The sequence below is a fragment of the Polyodon spathula genome, chromosome 1 (assembly GCF_017654505.1).
Source record: "Polyodon spathula isolate WHYD16114869_AA chromosome 1, ASM1765450v1, whole genome shotgun sequence".
NCBI classification, from domain to species: domain Eukaryota; kingdom Metazoa; phylum Chordata; class Actinopteri; order Acipenseriformes; family Polyodontidae; genus Polyodon; species Polyodon spathula.
This window is the reverse complement of record NC_054534.1, coordinates 22,885,345-22,902,410: the sequence shown is the minus strand read 5'-3', so window position 1 is coordinate 22,902,410 and position 17,066 is coordinate 22,885,345. Positions and strand designations below refer to the sequence as shown.

General features: G+C 37.9%; 1 protein-coding gene across 4 annotated transcripts in view; it reads right to left on the bottom strand.

The window, feature by feature from the left end:
• The window catches only part of LOC121315703 (methylglutaconyl-CoA hydratase, mitochondrial-like), a 93,774-nt gene that overhangs the window by 39,221 nt on the left and 37,487 nt on the right, over positions 1-17,066 (bottom strand). For all 4 annotated transcript variants that reach the window (XM_041250063.1, XM_041250055.1, XM_041250046.1 and 1 more), the window contains exons 5-6: positions 9,207-9,299; positions 1,869-1,925 (exon numbers count right to left, since the gene is read on the bottom strand). In XM_041250063.1, coding sequence (XP_041105997.1) covers positions 1,869-1,925; positions 9,207-9,299 — 150 coding nt within the window. The remainder of the gene's footprint in view (positions 1-1,868; positions 1,926-9,206; positions 9,300-17,066) is intronic.

Genomic DNA, 17,066 nt, shown 5'->3' with positions numbered 1-17,066 from the left:
CTGTTTGACTCATTTAGTGCAATTACTACCCACTGTTTTGCTGTGGAGTTCCAATTCATAATTCCCTTATTTGGAAATGTTTCAGTGCGTGAATGTGACATCTTGGGGCCTTGTACCAAAACAACTACTGTAGATTATTATAAAGTGTCTTGGTCAAAGTAGGGCTGAATGTGAGATGAATGTTTTAACAATACCAGCTCACAAACTAAAATATTTTAAAATCAATATTCATTTCAAAGTGTAAACCATGGAGTGCTTTGAGGCTAAATTTGTGATCCCAAATTAATATATGAAAGTATTGTTCTTTAACCTTTTCTAAATTAAAATAAAACACCAACCCACCCAACACAATACATATGAATTATGAACATTCAAACATGAAAAATCTATGTTCATACTTTTTTTTTTTTTTTTTTTTTTTTTTTGTATATAATCCTATTTCTTTTTATTTAGCTGTAGAAATTAATTGTAGATAATCACTATTTCATTTTTAATTAGCTGTAAGGAAATTTGATAGTCCACATTCATATTGTTACAAGAATATTTCAAGGAAACACATGATTAAATTCATTTTAATATAACGATTTCCCAGAGATTTAGTTGTGACATGCTGTGGTGATTGGGTTGTTAACACCAATTCCAGAACATTCTTAATCAGATCTACTACAAAGCTTGTTGATAAGACCAAGGCACAGGCCACAAATTGTGTTAACTCTTTGAAACTCGCCTTACAAAATGCTATCTGATTGTCTAGTCTCCTAAGGTGTCATAAAACTTGCCAAGCCAAGCTACAGTGCAGTTGTACCATTATTTTGTTAAAAGTTAGTTAAAATGCTTTAAGAATCATTTTTAATTACATAGCTTGTGGACCCAAGTTTAATAGCTATTTTAAATTAATCTTAATTTGTTGAGTACTGTACATAGGATTGCTCTCACGTGACATTGCTGGACTGTTAAACAGTTTCAGATTTTTTTATTGTTATTGTAACACCAGCAAAAAGCTAAACAAGTCTTTTCAAGACACCTTCATTTGTAGACTAAACTGCACTGTTAGTGGAAGCCTGGAAATATGATTCTCACAACAGTGCTGGACGTTTGTAACATAATTCTTGGTTTTCCTGTTTATTTTAATGCCAGCAATGAGACAGTGATGTCTATAAACTTTATGACAGGTCTGAAGTGTTTTCAAGTGCTTTACTTATTATTACAGCAACAAGGGTCTTATTAATAAAAATAAAAAAAAAAAAAAAAAAAAAAAAGCTCTTGGTTTTAATAAAAATTGTACAAATGCAATGTTTAGTTAATACATTGATAAAAAGTGGGGGAAAAAAAGCCCTAAAGATGTTTCCAATTGAAGGCAGTGCAGACGCCAGTGTTTTCTACAGTAATATAAAGCAATGATATGCGGGCTATCAGTTAAGCATGCAGTCTATATCTATGATAACAACTGACAGGCCTGCATTTATGATAAGATCTCACACAGGCTTCTTAATGGTAAATATATGCTTCATAAAAATGATAAATGTATATAGTGTGTTTTTCAGAATCAGAGGCAGAGCCACAATAAATACATTTTTTAAATTTAATGCAAATTGTAAAATTCTACAGATACTTATGTTGGAATATTGTTTCAAAATGGTATAATGCAACAAAAACAATATATTAAAAGGGCTAATCAATCAATTTTATTTTATATAGCGCCTTTCATAGTGGACCACCATCACAAAATGCGTGGCCAATGGTTTTTCACTGATAATTTATCCTTTCTCGTCAAAATGGCAAGTTTCACAGTATCTAAAAAGCTTAACGGGAACGCTGTAATTGACCAATCTGACCCAGTACATTTCAAACTTTAAAATTAAACGTACCTGCTCCTGGAATGATGGCCAACTTTGTTTCAACCAGTCCCATTTTTGCAGTGAAAGCTAAAACACAACAAAAAAAATCATTGTATATTAATAACTGGTACAAACAGGCATGTTAAAGGTTTGGTAAAAGTGACTGTGGAAGGTCAAAGTAATCAGATGTGTTTTAATAAAGCTGGGACACAAATGTTTTAGGTTCAAGCGCTGCTTTGTGCATATGTATTGCCAGTCAGATAACCAGTCTAATGTCCAGCTCAGGGTTTGTCACACACATAGACAGAGCCTTTATTATCAAGCCCTTCGAGCTCAGAATAACTCTCTCCCTGTCTCTCCTCTCTTTTCAGCTTCAGGCTGTGGCTATTAAATAGCCAACCAATCACTCCTTTGAGGGCTGATTGGTAATTCACACACTTAACTTGAAACTAAATTAATTACGCCCCTCTAGACGTGAAGCCCATTGTTTCAGCACAGGTATTCCAACAGTCTTGTGCAACTGGCTTCTTTGTAGAGATCTATCTTTAAAAAAACATTATTTCTGGTGACAACCAATTCCTCAGTTGACTGAGGTGTCTCCTGGGGAAAACAGCTAAGTGCACAGTGCAACTCAGCCACCTGTTCAAAACCAGGGCTTTTATCACTTTTCCTAAAAATGGATCCTTAATGAAGGCAACTGTTGGGGTCAAGGCCCCTTTTTTCATCTTTGACTGTTGTTGTCAAGATCAGTCTAGACATCTTAATAAGCTGTTAATTTAGTGGCACAAATTAGCAGCTTATTAAAAATGTGCACAATTTGCACATTTTTTCTATGGATTACATAAAGAATAACAGCTGATATATGATCAGCGCTTAATCCATTTAGAAATATCAACAACCTGTACTTGACAAGCTCAACCATTTCCTGCACAACAGGAGCTTGAATTAGGTCTCCATGCTTCACACTCCAAACTAACAAAGCAAATGCAGCTTTACATGCTTAGTAATGTGGAACTTGTAAATTCCCCAGTGGATCGCTTCCTGTTCCTCTGAGATGTGTTTATTGCTACTAGTTATGTGAGTATTTGAATCTTATTTATTGGGCAAAAATTATATTAATTCCCTTCATAAATTATCTTCAACACCAGCAATTAATAAACCTTAAAATAAACTAACCTCCAGCTACTGCTGTGCTTCTATTAAGAGTCTTACAGGATTTAGGCCCTTTCCATCACATTTCACTAAAAACATATTCAGGATTTGTCATGGCTGGGTTTACTTGTTTAATGAAGCCGCAGTCTACAGTGTACTGCCCGGGGCTCCAAGTGAAGGAGGCAGGAATACTGAAAACAACCAACAGCATCAATCGGTTCAAGCACAAAGCTGGCTTGAAAACAAGAATGTTCACACACAATGACATCACATGACAACATCGATGCTAACACATGAACATGAAGATAAAAGGTGAAGGGGGTCTACAACTTTACAAGAAATCTGAACTTAAATAAAAGACCCCTCAGGAGCAACCAAAAGACAAGGTCTATAAGATGTTTTTTTTTTTTTTAATTTGGAAATTGCCAATTATTTTTTGGACACAATTGCACTCGAGAAGGTACAGAGAAGGGCAGCTAGGCTGATCCCAGGACTTAATGACATGAGCTATGAAGACAGGTTAAAAGAATGAAATCTCTTCAGCCTAGAAAAAAGAAGAACAAGACGGCATAAATGGAAGTGGAGTAAAAGTAAGTTTAGAACAGAAGGTAGGAAGCACTTTTTTATATATATGCATGGAAGTGGGCTCCAGAGAGGCGCAAAAATAATAATAAAAAAATATATATAAATAAGTAAATGCATGGAATAGCCTACCAAGTGAAGTAGTAGAACCTAAAACACTGGGAACATTCTACTAGAATCTGTGCTTTTATATTAGTTCCCCCCAGTAGGGGAAAATTGTGTGTTAACAAGGGATGAGCCTTGATGGTCAGAATGGCCTTTTTATCGTTCACAAACTTTTCCTATGTTCTTATTTCATTTCTGTCCTTAACATTTCATTGTTCGGCAAATTCCCATCTTACACTCGTCCTTTGTTATACACTTCAAACAGAAACTTGTCAACATCCATTAACAGCTATGATATCTTTAGGTCATGAAAATTGAGAAGTATGGCTGTATTTTCATTTTTATCAAGGTTTTCACGATTTCTGAGAAATTTACCAATTGCAGTGTAATATTTAGTTCCCCATGAAAATTCCCATTTTTGAAAAAAGTGTAAATATACGTATTTTTGAACACTTTTATCAATAAATACAGCAAATGTTTGCCTTATTGAGACACTACCTGTTACATTACACTTAAGGACATGGCAGTCGGTTTAGTTTGCTTCCAGTAAATGAAGAAGACACCAGCTGAATCAAAGGTCAGAAATATTTCTGCTAAAGATCGCTCTATCCAAGGGGAAGGGGACATTTCACGTGTCTGTTATTTTGACTTTTATTTGTGTTTTTATTCTGTTTGATAATTCACTGAAAGTGAAAATATGTCTTTAAAAAGGTGGACATAAAATATTTAGCAGTTTAGCATTTACTATTTCTCAGGTAAGGATTACCTTTATTTTTAAATAGCGCCTTTCACAGTGGACCACCATAGCACTTTACAAGATACGAGACTAGGGTGCGTGAACTATGCTGCAGAGTCACTTACAACAACGTCTCACCCGAAAGACGGAGCACAAGGAGGTTAAGTGACTTGCTCGTGGTCACACAATAAGTCAGTGGCTGAGCTGGTATTTGAACCGGGTACCTCCTGGTTACAAGTCAGTTTCTTTAACCACTGGACCATACAGCACAATGTCACAATGCTATTTATTTATTTTTTTGCTTTAATAAATATTATGCTAAGGACTATCTATGTGTGTGCACTGGTTATTTGTTCTCTTCACTACAGCAGATGGCAACTGCTGTAAATCAAGATGCTATGATCAAGGTAAACCACATCAATGCTTAATAGTTTAGAATACAGGGCATTTTTTCCATCTTACTTGTACATTTTGTATGATTCAATTGCACACTAAAAAGCATTCATTTGCAGCACTGATTTTATCTCTGATTGTTTACATACTTCAAGCCCAAACCAGTATATAATTAGGGGAGTATGTGAAAGATGCATTTTAAAGTGTGTTATTATATCTAGCGTATAATTATCTGATAATTATATACGCAGCTGGGTTACGCAGCCAGCATAGTCGCTCGTTTACCCCAAAGAGCAAAAAAACCTGTCTATTGCAAAACTTACATGAGCTGTGAGCTCACTGTTCAGAAGTTTGTAAATCACAATTCAAGACACAACATAGCTTAATATTTTACTGGTAATAACATAATAACTAACTACAGTAGAATCAGTCTCATCCAACTTTTAGTTCCAGGGGTCCATCAGATACGTAAAAATACTGTATCTGAGAGGGAGTCGTTATAATACATTGAAGTTTCTTTATTAACGTTGAGGCATTATAAATGAACAATGTCAGGTAAATCAGTATGTCTAAAACACCACTGTACAGTATTGTATGTCTACTACAGAAAGAAAATCTACAACAATTGCAAAACAAAGCACTGTATTACAGTATTATTCAACTTACAAAACAGCATTCCAAAAACAGTTATTACCATGCTTTCTCAGTCTGTGACAAAGTCATCTGACAACAAGAAAGCAAACAAACATAAACTGCTTTTGGAGGTTGGCAAAAATCCGCTGTGCCTCTCTGGAAAGATAAGAAATAGGAGTGGCAGCATACATGATATGAATAGTCCACAGTAATAGACTTGTTTTAGAGAATTCACTCTAGGGTGACACAGATCAGAATGTAACTCAGCTTTAGGTAACATCCCCAGAAACATAACTTACATTTAAGTTAATATACTGTAAAGGGAATCTATGGAGTAAATATTAGATGTATTTGACCTTACACTACCTGCTAGATAAAGATCATGACCAAAAAAGCAAAAACACAGTGTACCCGCCCCTGTGTGTATTATGTATTATTTTGTATTTGTGTTATTATTTAAAAAGTAATGTTTAATTTGTATAAAACATAATGTTCTGTTATTGTTGTTTCTGCAGCATGGATGGGGTTAAACTTCCCCATCCATGCTAAGCCTGTGCAGAATGTGACCGTCTCCAGATTGATTCATTCATTGATTTATTGTTAATTTGGAGACGGTCACTTGTATATAAACCCGCAGCTTTGGCTGATCGAGGTTGGTGTGTTCATAGTGGAGAGCAGGAGAGAGATGAGAAATAACAAATAACAATTACTACTTGTGCTGAACTGTTTCTTGTTTGAGGTTTGTCCACTGTTTTATCTGTCTATTTATCGTTTACACCTTTTATTTTACAATAAATCTGTGCATCAGCACTTTCATTTACTTCAGTCCTGTGTGTGTCCATTATCCTTCCTGGTCTGACGTCACCATATGCCATAATGTTCACATATGGTGTCAGAGTGGTTTACAGTGCCTCCACACTCAGGCCAGTGAAGGCACTGCTGGTACAGGTACTGCTGTTTATTTATTTTTTTTAATGGAGAAGATGAAGAGAAAAAAACAGAGCCAGATGAGAACATGGAAGAGCAGCAGTGCCAGTTAGAGGCAGAAGGGGTGTGTGGGGATTTATGGAGAGTGCCCATGGGCAGATCCCCTCTTCAAAAAGGCCTACTTTGGCCAAGAGGTGGAGTCATGCGAAGAATGGTTCCGACTCAAGGCTCTCCAACCAACCTCCCCACCTTCACAGTGTTTCCTTCCCCCTCCTACCAAAGCGAGATTGATGCCTCAAGCTGGTGCATCATCTACAGGAAGCGGGGGCACTGCCCCCTCCCAGAGGTAAAGGAGGAAGAGGTCCACCGGCCAGCCCCGTGGAGGAAGAAGGGGAGGAGCAGGGGTTCCCGGAAATAGGCAAAGAAGCAGGTGCCAGTTCCAATGCTCACGAGGGAGGACCAAGAGCGTCTAGTGCCCATGAAGGGAAAGCACAAGTGTCCAATGCCTTCGAGGGAGAACTTGGACTTGCTGGTGGATCCTAATGGGAACTTTGAGGAGGCCCTCCCGATGGCGGTCGGCATGTTGTGGGACAAAGATGAGAACCAATTGGAAGTCTGGGAACAGCAACACCACCCAGCGTCCCTCTCCAACCTTGCAGCCATGGTAATTAACTACTTGGCTGCAGATATGGGAATGCCGCCACAGGTACGATTCCCATCTGGAAGAGCAACGTCTACCCCACCCCCACAAGCAGTAGGCACGTCCACACCAGGGTTCAGAGGAGAGCCACATCAGTCTCCAGTGACCGAGGGAGAGCCGCACCAGTCTCCAGAGATAGGAGACTACCTGCTGTTCCTGCCTCCACCGCTAGAGAGACTACCTGCTGCTCCCGCCTCCACCACCAGAGGAAGACTACATGTTACTCCTGCAACCACCACCAGAGGAGCTGAAGCTACCTCTTGATTATCAGCTCCCGCCATCACCTCCCAAGGATCAACTGCCCAAGCCTGTCGAATCTGCAATGCCTAGGGCTGCCACGCCTGCAATGCCTAGGGCTGTCGAGCCTGCAACACCTAGGGCTGCCGAGCCTGCAATGCCTGGGAAGGCCTGCTCACCATCACCCAGCATTTGAGCTGCCAAACATTCTGGGACCAAAGCCCAAGAAAAGGGAACCACCAGCCACAGTGAAGGGGAGAGAGATGAGGAGACCACCTCCACCCATAGCAATTTGACTGTCATAGTGTCCCGCGCTGAGAACAGCATGGCCACTGCCAGAGCCACCACCATCACCCGGGATGCTTGTTCATCACGGCCTGGAAGTCGTTTGCTGTTAACCCCTGGGGATTTCCTGTAGCCGCTGGTGGAGTATGCCACACCACTCTCTGCCTTTCTCCTGCCGGCGTGGCCACTGACAGCATGTCCTCTGCCACACCTGTCTTTCCTCAAAGAGTCAACCTTGGCTGCTGACAGCATTGCCGTTGTCAGCCTTGCCACTGTCAACGTTGCCACGGGTAGCATTTCCACTGCCGGAGTGGGTCATCCCACTGTCAGCCTTTCTCTCACAACCAAAAAAGCAAAAACATTGTGTATCTGTGATGGGGTACCCACACCAACTCCCCCCCACCATGCTAAGCCCGTGCAGAATGTGATTATCTCCAGAGTGAATGAATGATTAATTTACTATTTAATTGGAGAGTCACATGTATATAAACTTGCAGCTTTGGCTGATCGTGGTTGATGTATTCGCAGTGGAGAACGAGAGAGAGAAAAGGCGAAATAACAAATAACAATTGCTACTCATGCTGAAATAGCTCAACATGATACTTGTGAGGTTAGTCCACTGTTTTGTCTGTCTATTCATTTTGGCCAATGTGCCATTTGTTTTGTGTTAGTGTTTAGTGTATCACATATCAATAAAACTATGCCCAAGTGCATTTACCCTTTGCTTCATAAAAAGTGAGCAAAAACAACAAGGGCTCTATATAAATAACAGTGATTTGTGGGATGTAGAGCTTTCAAAAGGCTGAAGTATAAGTTGATCATGAAAAGCTAAAATTTATGTTGAACCTGACCAAAAAAATGCAGTAAAGTGTTACTTAAAAGACAGTGACTCTTTCTCCTTATTTCAAACCCCAAAAGAATGCTGGTTTAATTTGAAAGTTCCCCAGGCTCCTTTTGTGGTTACTCAGGATCTCCAGACTGAGCAGGACTGATCGGCATCTGGCCTCTTCGGTACATTGTGTTTTGCTCTGGTGCATTTGGCTGATTACATTGTTGGGTTTTTTGCTCCAATGCAAACCTACAGCTACTATATAGCATCTTGTCTTCAAAATCAATCTCATAATTACAAAAGCTTTTTCCTACCTGAAAATATTTAACAATACAAACAGCAAAACCGTTTATGATTGACAACAGCATGAAGAGTGATGAACTTGGTCACTTTGTTGAGCTGAATGTTTTGCTTTGTTGTTGTGAACTCAATATGTATTGTTCCCTGCGTCTGCAGTATGTATCTTCACATTGTTAAAAAAGAAAGGAAAAAGACAGAACTGGTAAAAATAAAACAAAAATAACTTAAAACAATTCTTCCTATAAAGGCATAACAGGAAATTAACATAATTCACTATGATACAATCTTGCCATTGCTATTCTGTCTGTTGTGAAGCCAACAGGATGCATCAGCCTAATAATGAATTAATTAAATGGTACCAGGTGTGTGGGTATGTGTGTTTATTTCAGTGACACATCTTAAAAGAGACCTAAGATCGGCATTAATGAGACAATCCATTACAGTACACAATTCATTACAGTACACTTGTAATTTGAATGTCTTTCTTACCAGCAGTTCTTATGTCACAGGCTAAAGCTATCTCCAGACCTCCTCCCAGGGCAGCCCCATCTATTGCAGCAATTGTTGGCATTGGAAGATTACCTAAGAACAAAATAAAGAAGCAACCCTCAAAATAATATTCAAATAAATAAACAGAACCCTAACTGTGAAGCCACCCGTTGTCATCCATAGTCATAGTATTTTAAAAGAAGCCACTCTAACGGATAAACCAGAGTGTCTAAACCTTTTACATTTACCACAGGAGAGGAAGTGCTCACACTTCGGTTTGTTAAGAAGTTGTGTTTTATAAAAATGTTTCAAGTGCAACAGTATGAATTTTTCTCTTACATCCTGTTTCTGCTTCACTCTGTTTGACAGGCCTCGGCAAAAAGTTAAAGCATTCACAAGCTGACAAGTGTACAATTTTCATAAAATGATTGAGATTTTTCAGAGTAATAGAAGAAGTGTGAAAGTATTATATAGAGCAAGGCACTCCAGCTCAAGTACCTTAGGCCTGCTCTCTATTATTAATATTTGGCAAACTCACATTCTAAGATCAGCTGTCTGCTTTACCAGCTGGACCTCAAGGCCTTTCTGTTATGGGAAGGAATCTTAAAATAAATACACACAAGTCAGTGTATGTGTATATACATACACATACATATATATATATATATATATATATATATATATATATATATATATACACACACACACACACACACACACACACACACAACACGCCAGCTGCTAAGGTATTAGCGGATTAGAAAAAATCATGTGTAATTTATACTACTTTGTGGTCAAGCATGTACTTGTTGGGATGTTTAAAAAAAAAGTGAAGTTTGCTGTTTAGAAGCTTTTCAAGACAAACTCCCAGGCAAAAAATGTAATGATCTGTTTTTCTTTCGATTTTAGTGTTGCTAACCTAGTTTTCCATTTACCAGATTACATTTTTTTTTTTTTTTTTTTACTTTAAAACAAAATATTTTTTTTTTACTACATTTGAAAATAAGCAATATTAGTTATTTCTTGGACATGCACAATCCATCAATTCGTGAAACTATTAAGATTGACAAATATGTTTATAATGATATAAATGAAATGATATTATCTATACAATATTTTATTATTTTAAGATAAAACATACAGACTGCAAATCTCATGGCAGTGTGTTTATGTATTAATTCATTTATTTATGTATTTCTTTTTCAGTGAGAGTAGTGCAGGGAAAGAATGTTGCCCTCTCAAAAAAGAAAAAAAAAAAGCCATCTGGGTATTAAACCAGGATCACCTGTTGTAGCATGGTTCCAGTTAGCCAGTATGGGACAAGATGCTAGGCGAGGAGAAAAAGGTGTAAAATGCTGTACTTTTTAAAAAAAAAAAGTATATAATAGAAATAAACAAAAGAAAAAAACATATTTTGTCTTTGCAGAATTTGATGGAGCCTACTGTAAATACTGTGGTCATTTTGGTATAAAAACAGTAAAAAATGCATGGAAACTTTAAAAACCTGGGGTTCAGTAGTTACAAAAGAACGTCAAGAAAAATCAGAATTTCACAAAGCAGCAGTAATAGTTGGCAATGATTTTGTAGCTATGATGCAACAAACTAAAACACCTGTACATCATGAAAGAGTGGGGGGGGGGGGCAGGCAGAAGCTATTTTTATATTTGAATAACTCTAAGGATGCTTATAGTTGTACTCTTAGTATGTTACTTAAATTTACTAGCAAATGTGTTCCAAACTGCACTGAAATTAACATTTCCTTAAAGTATGTTGTAAGTATGGTGAGGTAGGGCGGGGTCACAGGGAACCTTTTGTGTATTTTGAAGAATTTAGTGAACCAGCCAAGCTACAAAGCTAGACCCACCCCTGTTAATCACAAAAAAACCCAAACTCTATAAATGATACAGTTTTTTGTGTTTTGTGTGACAGGGAGGAATAAGTAGATTTTTCTAGCATTTTATCTCTTGGACAAGAAGTTTTTTTCAAAAATTGCACAGAAGTATTAAACCCTTAAGTGTGCTAAATATTGAAATACTAAAATAAATTAAATTTGATGGCAAATGTTTATTTTAGTAACTCTAATGAACAGAAAGGTGCTGACATTACATATTGCAACATATATATATTTTTTTGTTCATTTTGATACAAATCAACTCCACACTGCTATTAATAAACCCAGATATCTTTTACAAAAGCAAATGCATCTGGGTTCATCTGCAAATAATTCTTAGAAATTGGTTTGCATATGAGAAATAACAGTCATCTAATAACTTAGATTATTTAAACACCTAGAGCAATATGATAGACAGTGGGTGATTACTTTAGAGTCAATGGCAAAGTTGAGAAAAGTGAATGCATCAATGTAGAGGCTGATCTGACTAACTTCCTGAACCACACTGGCAATAATGAGATCGCTGAATCAGAGAAAAAGAAGTACAGTCAACCTTGGCAACCAGACTGGTGGATAACTTGACACCTTCACTTAATTCGACAGACAGTCTTGGTCCTGGAGAGACAGTCTTGCATCCTGCCTCTTCATTTTTCAAATCAACACCATGCTTTACTCATAACTGGACACTTATTACTGGTACCGAAGGGATAAAAACCATTAAAAGTCTAGTGGATAACTCGCCACTGTTATTTCACGTGGCTGATCTATTTGACATTCTTCTTTCACTTGACTGACCTCTGATTGCAAATGGGTCGTTCATTCATTCATTAGCAACTACAAAGTATAGCTGGTTATAGACTAGTATCAGTTCACAATGAGTGAGGAGCGAAAAAAGAGTTCCCGTTCAATTGGCTTTAAAGCTCAGGATATTCGTGACAACAAGCTTGTCAGCAGAACTTTCAAAGCGCGTGTTTTTGCATCCGAAGCAATCGACAATGCATCATTTCTGAGTGAAACTGTTGTTTATTATTGTTTTTGTTCACCAATTTTATTCTGTATAATGTTCAGTTGTTAACTTTTGCTGTTGTTATTTTATTAATTCTAATTTTAATTGAACTGTATGAGTTGTTCAGAGTTTGTAAAGTACTGTATACTGTAATTGAGTTAACTGAGGTTGACTAAATATACAGTACACGTTTCAACAAAATGTACATTCACCTACAAAACCCTACAGATACCGGTAGCTATGATTATTTTATTTACCTGTTATTCTTGGAGAATCTTGTATATTTTATAAAGTTCGATGGTCATAAATTAACATCATGGTCACATCAACAACCTACTTAAAATGACTCAGAACCATTTAGAATCCAGTAAACATTTAAAGGTAAAAAGGAATGGGAAATTAACCAAAATAAAAAAAAAAAAAAAAAAAAAAAAAACAGGAATGAGAATTGTTTATTTAAAACCAACTACATAAAACATAACCTCACTAGTTCAATATACTGGACGGAGCCCAAAAGTACAGTTCACGATGTCCCAAGAGTCTCGGTGTACATAATGTACCAGTCATCTTACATTTCTAACCCAAAAGTCATTTTTAATTTTAAAATACGCAAAAATTAGCTCTGCTGTGGCTAATGTAGAATTGCAAATGCACTTTGGGTTTGTTCTAAGAATATAAATATTATCATTTAAATTATGGCTTTCCATATCAGAGACATGATACATTCCACAATCTCAACCTAGCCACAGCACAGGAGCTTTCGCACATGGACAAGGTAAGTCTACAGCGCTACACAACACAGAGAAGAGTTCAAACTTGACATGTAATCACCATAAGTTGTTATTTGTTTGTCATTTTTAACCATATGCTTACATTACCAGGTGCATTTGTGAAATGCTACTGTTTACAACAAAATAAGGTATTTTTTAAAACAGATTAAAACCAACCAACAGTGAATTGAAACTTTTGCCTGTCATTAAGCAGTAGAGAATACCAATACACCCCTGCCAAGCAGATGCAAAGGGGATTTCTGACTGAAGCATTTTACCATCAGCTCCAGGGAAAGGCTGAATAAGCCAAGTTAAAATGGTGAATCACACTTTCAAAATGGATGGAGGGCTCCATTACTACAGTAAACCTAGAAATTATGTAACTTTATATCTGGATGAATCCGACCCTTGTTCTTTTTCGGTATAGTTGCATCAACCACAAATGATCAAGAATGCATTAAACACGGTAAATCCTTGTTTAAACTAGATGATCCCACTTTCTTAAAAACATTTTTTAAATTAGAAGTCAAGTTTGTTTCCACTTCAAAATCAGGTAAGTTGGCTTGTATAGTTGTATAGTTAGGCGATCTACTTATTTGTTACTTTAACATTTCTTTCAGCAGGCTTTTCTACTTAATTTGGCAGTGCTGCAGTTTGCATTTAGCCTAGTTATTTGTTTTTATTGGCAGTGCCTTGATACACAGCCAAAATTGTCTCAACAGATAAACACTTACTGCAGATTGTGTTCCTATAATATACTGTGTAATTGACATATTTTATTTTTCAACACGGCTACACAAAAACATTTAATTCCTCGCCAAAATTACCCACTACATCGTCTGCATTTTAGTTATTCACTATAAAGAGCTACATGAATGACATTAAGCGAAAGTGGTTTTGCATTTTGCTGAATGAAAATATTAAAATAAAAGATGTTTCATGTTGTTCAGATTTCACTGGAATTATATATTTTTTGTATTCTTATTAATTTGAAAAGCTCTATATGATCTTATCACACACAAAAAAAAAAAAAATCTATAAAGTGTTAAATGGGAAACTCGAACAGAAGTTCAATGAATGAGACTGCATTCCTGTGGATTTGACTAAAATAAAACTGAGTAATGTACATTTACCAAAACTGGGGCATAGTAATTACGGTTACCTACTTGCAGGTTTTAGTTTCAGATTTCAGATATCAATTCTATAAAACACTTTCAATCAGATACAATAAAATGACAAAGAATAGCGAGATTAAGTCTTATATCCTGGACCTGTCATTCTTGTACTAACCTTGTACACCACTGCCAGGTTTACTTACTCATCAAGCAGACCTACATGCTCTAATTGTATGCTCACTAATTCCAGATCTTACATGAAAACGATGTCTTCATTAATGCCCAAAGGCACTCATGGTCTATTTAGTGCACTGACCATCTACACTTGGTCACAGTGAGTTTAAAGTCCCTTTCAAACTGTCATGCTCTACCCAGGTCAGGGCCCAGTGTCATGCGGGTCGGCTATGTAATTTCTCCCTGCTTTTGATAAAGCAGGGTTGTCCTACGTTACAGTCACAAATAAACAATACGCGTATCAATGCCAAGGAAGCAACTTGTTACTGATGCATCCATCCAAGCTTCTCTGGATTTAACCGTTGGCCCAAATGTTGATTAGAGAAAATGTTTTTTCATCCCTCAAGCAACAACAATGTGGCTAAACAGAATAAACAGAAATGTTCCTTGCGGAAGTGAATCCTTCACGCAGACGTGGCTGTTTGTTATTGCATCGGCTCACGAACTTCCATCAAGCATTTTGTCTCGTTCAACCCGGGTCAAAGCATGTACGCCCACATCTTGAGGTGGGTCGCTGGGACCCAGGTTACCATGGGTATGACCCAGGTATGTGGGATTGTGACCAAGGTAGCCAGGACCAGGGTCCAGACCCGGTTAGGAGTGCCGGTGTGAAAGGAGCTTAAGGTATTTTAAACCAGTCCAGTGTCTGGATATAAAATTATTGCTGCTGCAGCTCATCCACAATCACAACAGGGACAACATTAGAAAAGTAATGGAGCCATTGCGAATCTCCTAGATCAGTGGTTCCCAACCAGAGGCCATCGTAGCGGGGCCGCGGGAAAACAAAATAAAAACTGCCTGCTCGCACCGGTAAGTCCCCAATTTCACAACGCAAATCATCTCCAGCAGAAAGTAGCACCTGCCCACATGGTTCACCCCGCTAGTGGGAAATATTAGCAATCGATCACTGGGTAAAAACAGGGTCTTTGAACAGGAAAGCGAAGCGAAGTGAAAATGAAGCAAGTGACAGTGGAGTACAGAGGCGACTCGTCAGCCTAGATAAGGGAGGCGTGGCCTCACTAAGAATTCCCAAAAGATAAAAAAGAAAACATTTATTTAATTGAGAAATATAAACACATTTATGCACAGTTAGGCATGTATATATTAAATAAATTAATAATTTTAAAGTCACAACTCGCTTTCACCAGCAGCGAAAGCGCAACGCCAGAAAGCTGGAACAATGTAGTGCTGCCGCACTGCTGAGGGAGGCACAAACCTGGTGTGTCTCACAGAGCTGCTTGTTACCACTTGATTATAAAAACTTGTATCTGCAATTCTGTAAGATATGTGTTGTTAACAGTGCTAATGTTGCTTTTTTAATTGATGGGGGTATATTTTGCACAGTGACTACAGTCTGTTATTTGAATGCATTAAAATACTCTCAGCGGAGGCAAATGAAATCAGCTGAACAAAGTAAATGAACTTTTATGGGGGTGTGTGACAAAGTGCCCGCCCCTGTGTATATTATCTGTTATGTTGAGTGTGGTTTGTTAAATGTTGGTGTATAGTCATTGGTACACGGGATAGAAACAGGTCTAACACGAGTGTTTAAAATGTATATTTGTATTTAGGCACGGGATTGTACATCACTTCACGTACATTTAAAGTAGTTAATATGTGAGCACGAGGTTGCACATAATTAATTCACGTGCTGGGATTCAAGTGAATAATTAATTAGTAATTGAATCCCAGCACAACAGTATATATAGAGGTACGTTTTCACATACTCGCGGTTGGGTGTTCGGTGAGTGGAGAACGGGAGAGAGAGGAGAGTTAAAATATCAATTGCTATTGCGTGCTGGTGGGACCAGCACGATACTTGTATTTATCTGCTCACCGTGTTTGTTAGTGTGTCTGTCCGTGCACCGTGTTTTGTTAAGTATAGTCCGTTTTTGTTTGTCTATTTATTTTGGCGTAAAGTGCCGTGTCCTGTTGTTTTCTGTTTGTTTAAACCTTTTATTTTTAATAAACCGGCGCCAGCAGGCATCACCATCATTTCAATTCATCCGTCCTGTCTGTGTATTTCATTCCTTTTCCTGGTTCTGACGCTGCTCACTTCGGCCGTCTCTGTGACTATTTTGTGATTTCTGCCTCACCTATCAAAAAAGTCAAGAGCCGCCACCGGTGGAGTTTGAAGTGAAACCCTGAAACCGAGACAGACTAAGCACAAAATGTGGAAGTACAGCGATACATACTTGGAAATGGGATTTACTTGGACCGGTAGTGAAAAGGATCCACGACCGCTTCGTCTTTTATGTTATGAGGTCTTGTCGAATGAAAGTTTGAAGCCAGCTAATCTTTGGCGTCACTTAGAAACAACTTCAAAAACGAGTGGATTAGAAACCCATTTGTGAATGCTGACAGTGAAATGCACACTAACTTGACATCAAAGAAGTGAGACTGACTAACAGCTTTCATGTGACAGTTCTTTAAAGTTAGTCTTCACGCAAAGAAATCTGACTGACTTCTGGTAACACGTTCACCACCACATGCTCTTCTTACAGTGGATTTTCGGCGCTTGTTGGGTTGAAATCAAAGTACCGGAGTAGGCTGGATATGGAACCAGATTTAAGGCTAAAACCATCATCACTCCAACCAGACATTCAGGCTGTGACATTGCTGAAACAGCACCAGCCATCTCATTAGGTAAGTTAATCAATTTCCTGTATGACATGGTTATCAATTGCCGCACTATGGTGGAAAGCGGCTGTGTGCCACTATGAAAGTTGTACATGGTGGTCTGCAAAATTTTTTGAGGTTCAGAAGGAGTCCGCACACCCAAAAAGGTTAGGAACTACTGTTCTAGATATTCACTAACTGTAACACTTACTGTATGAAAAATAT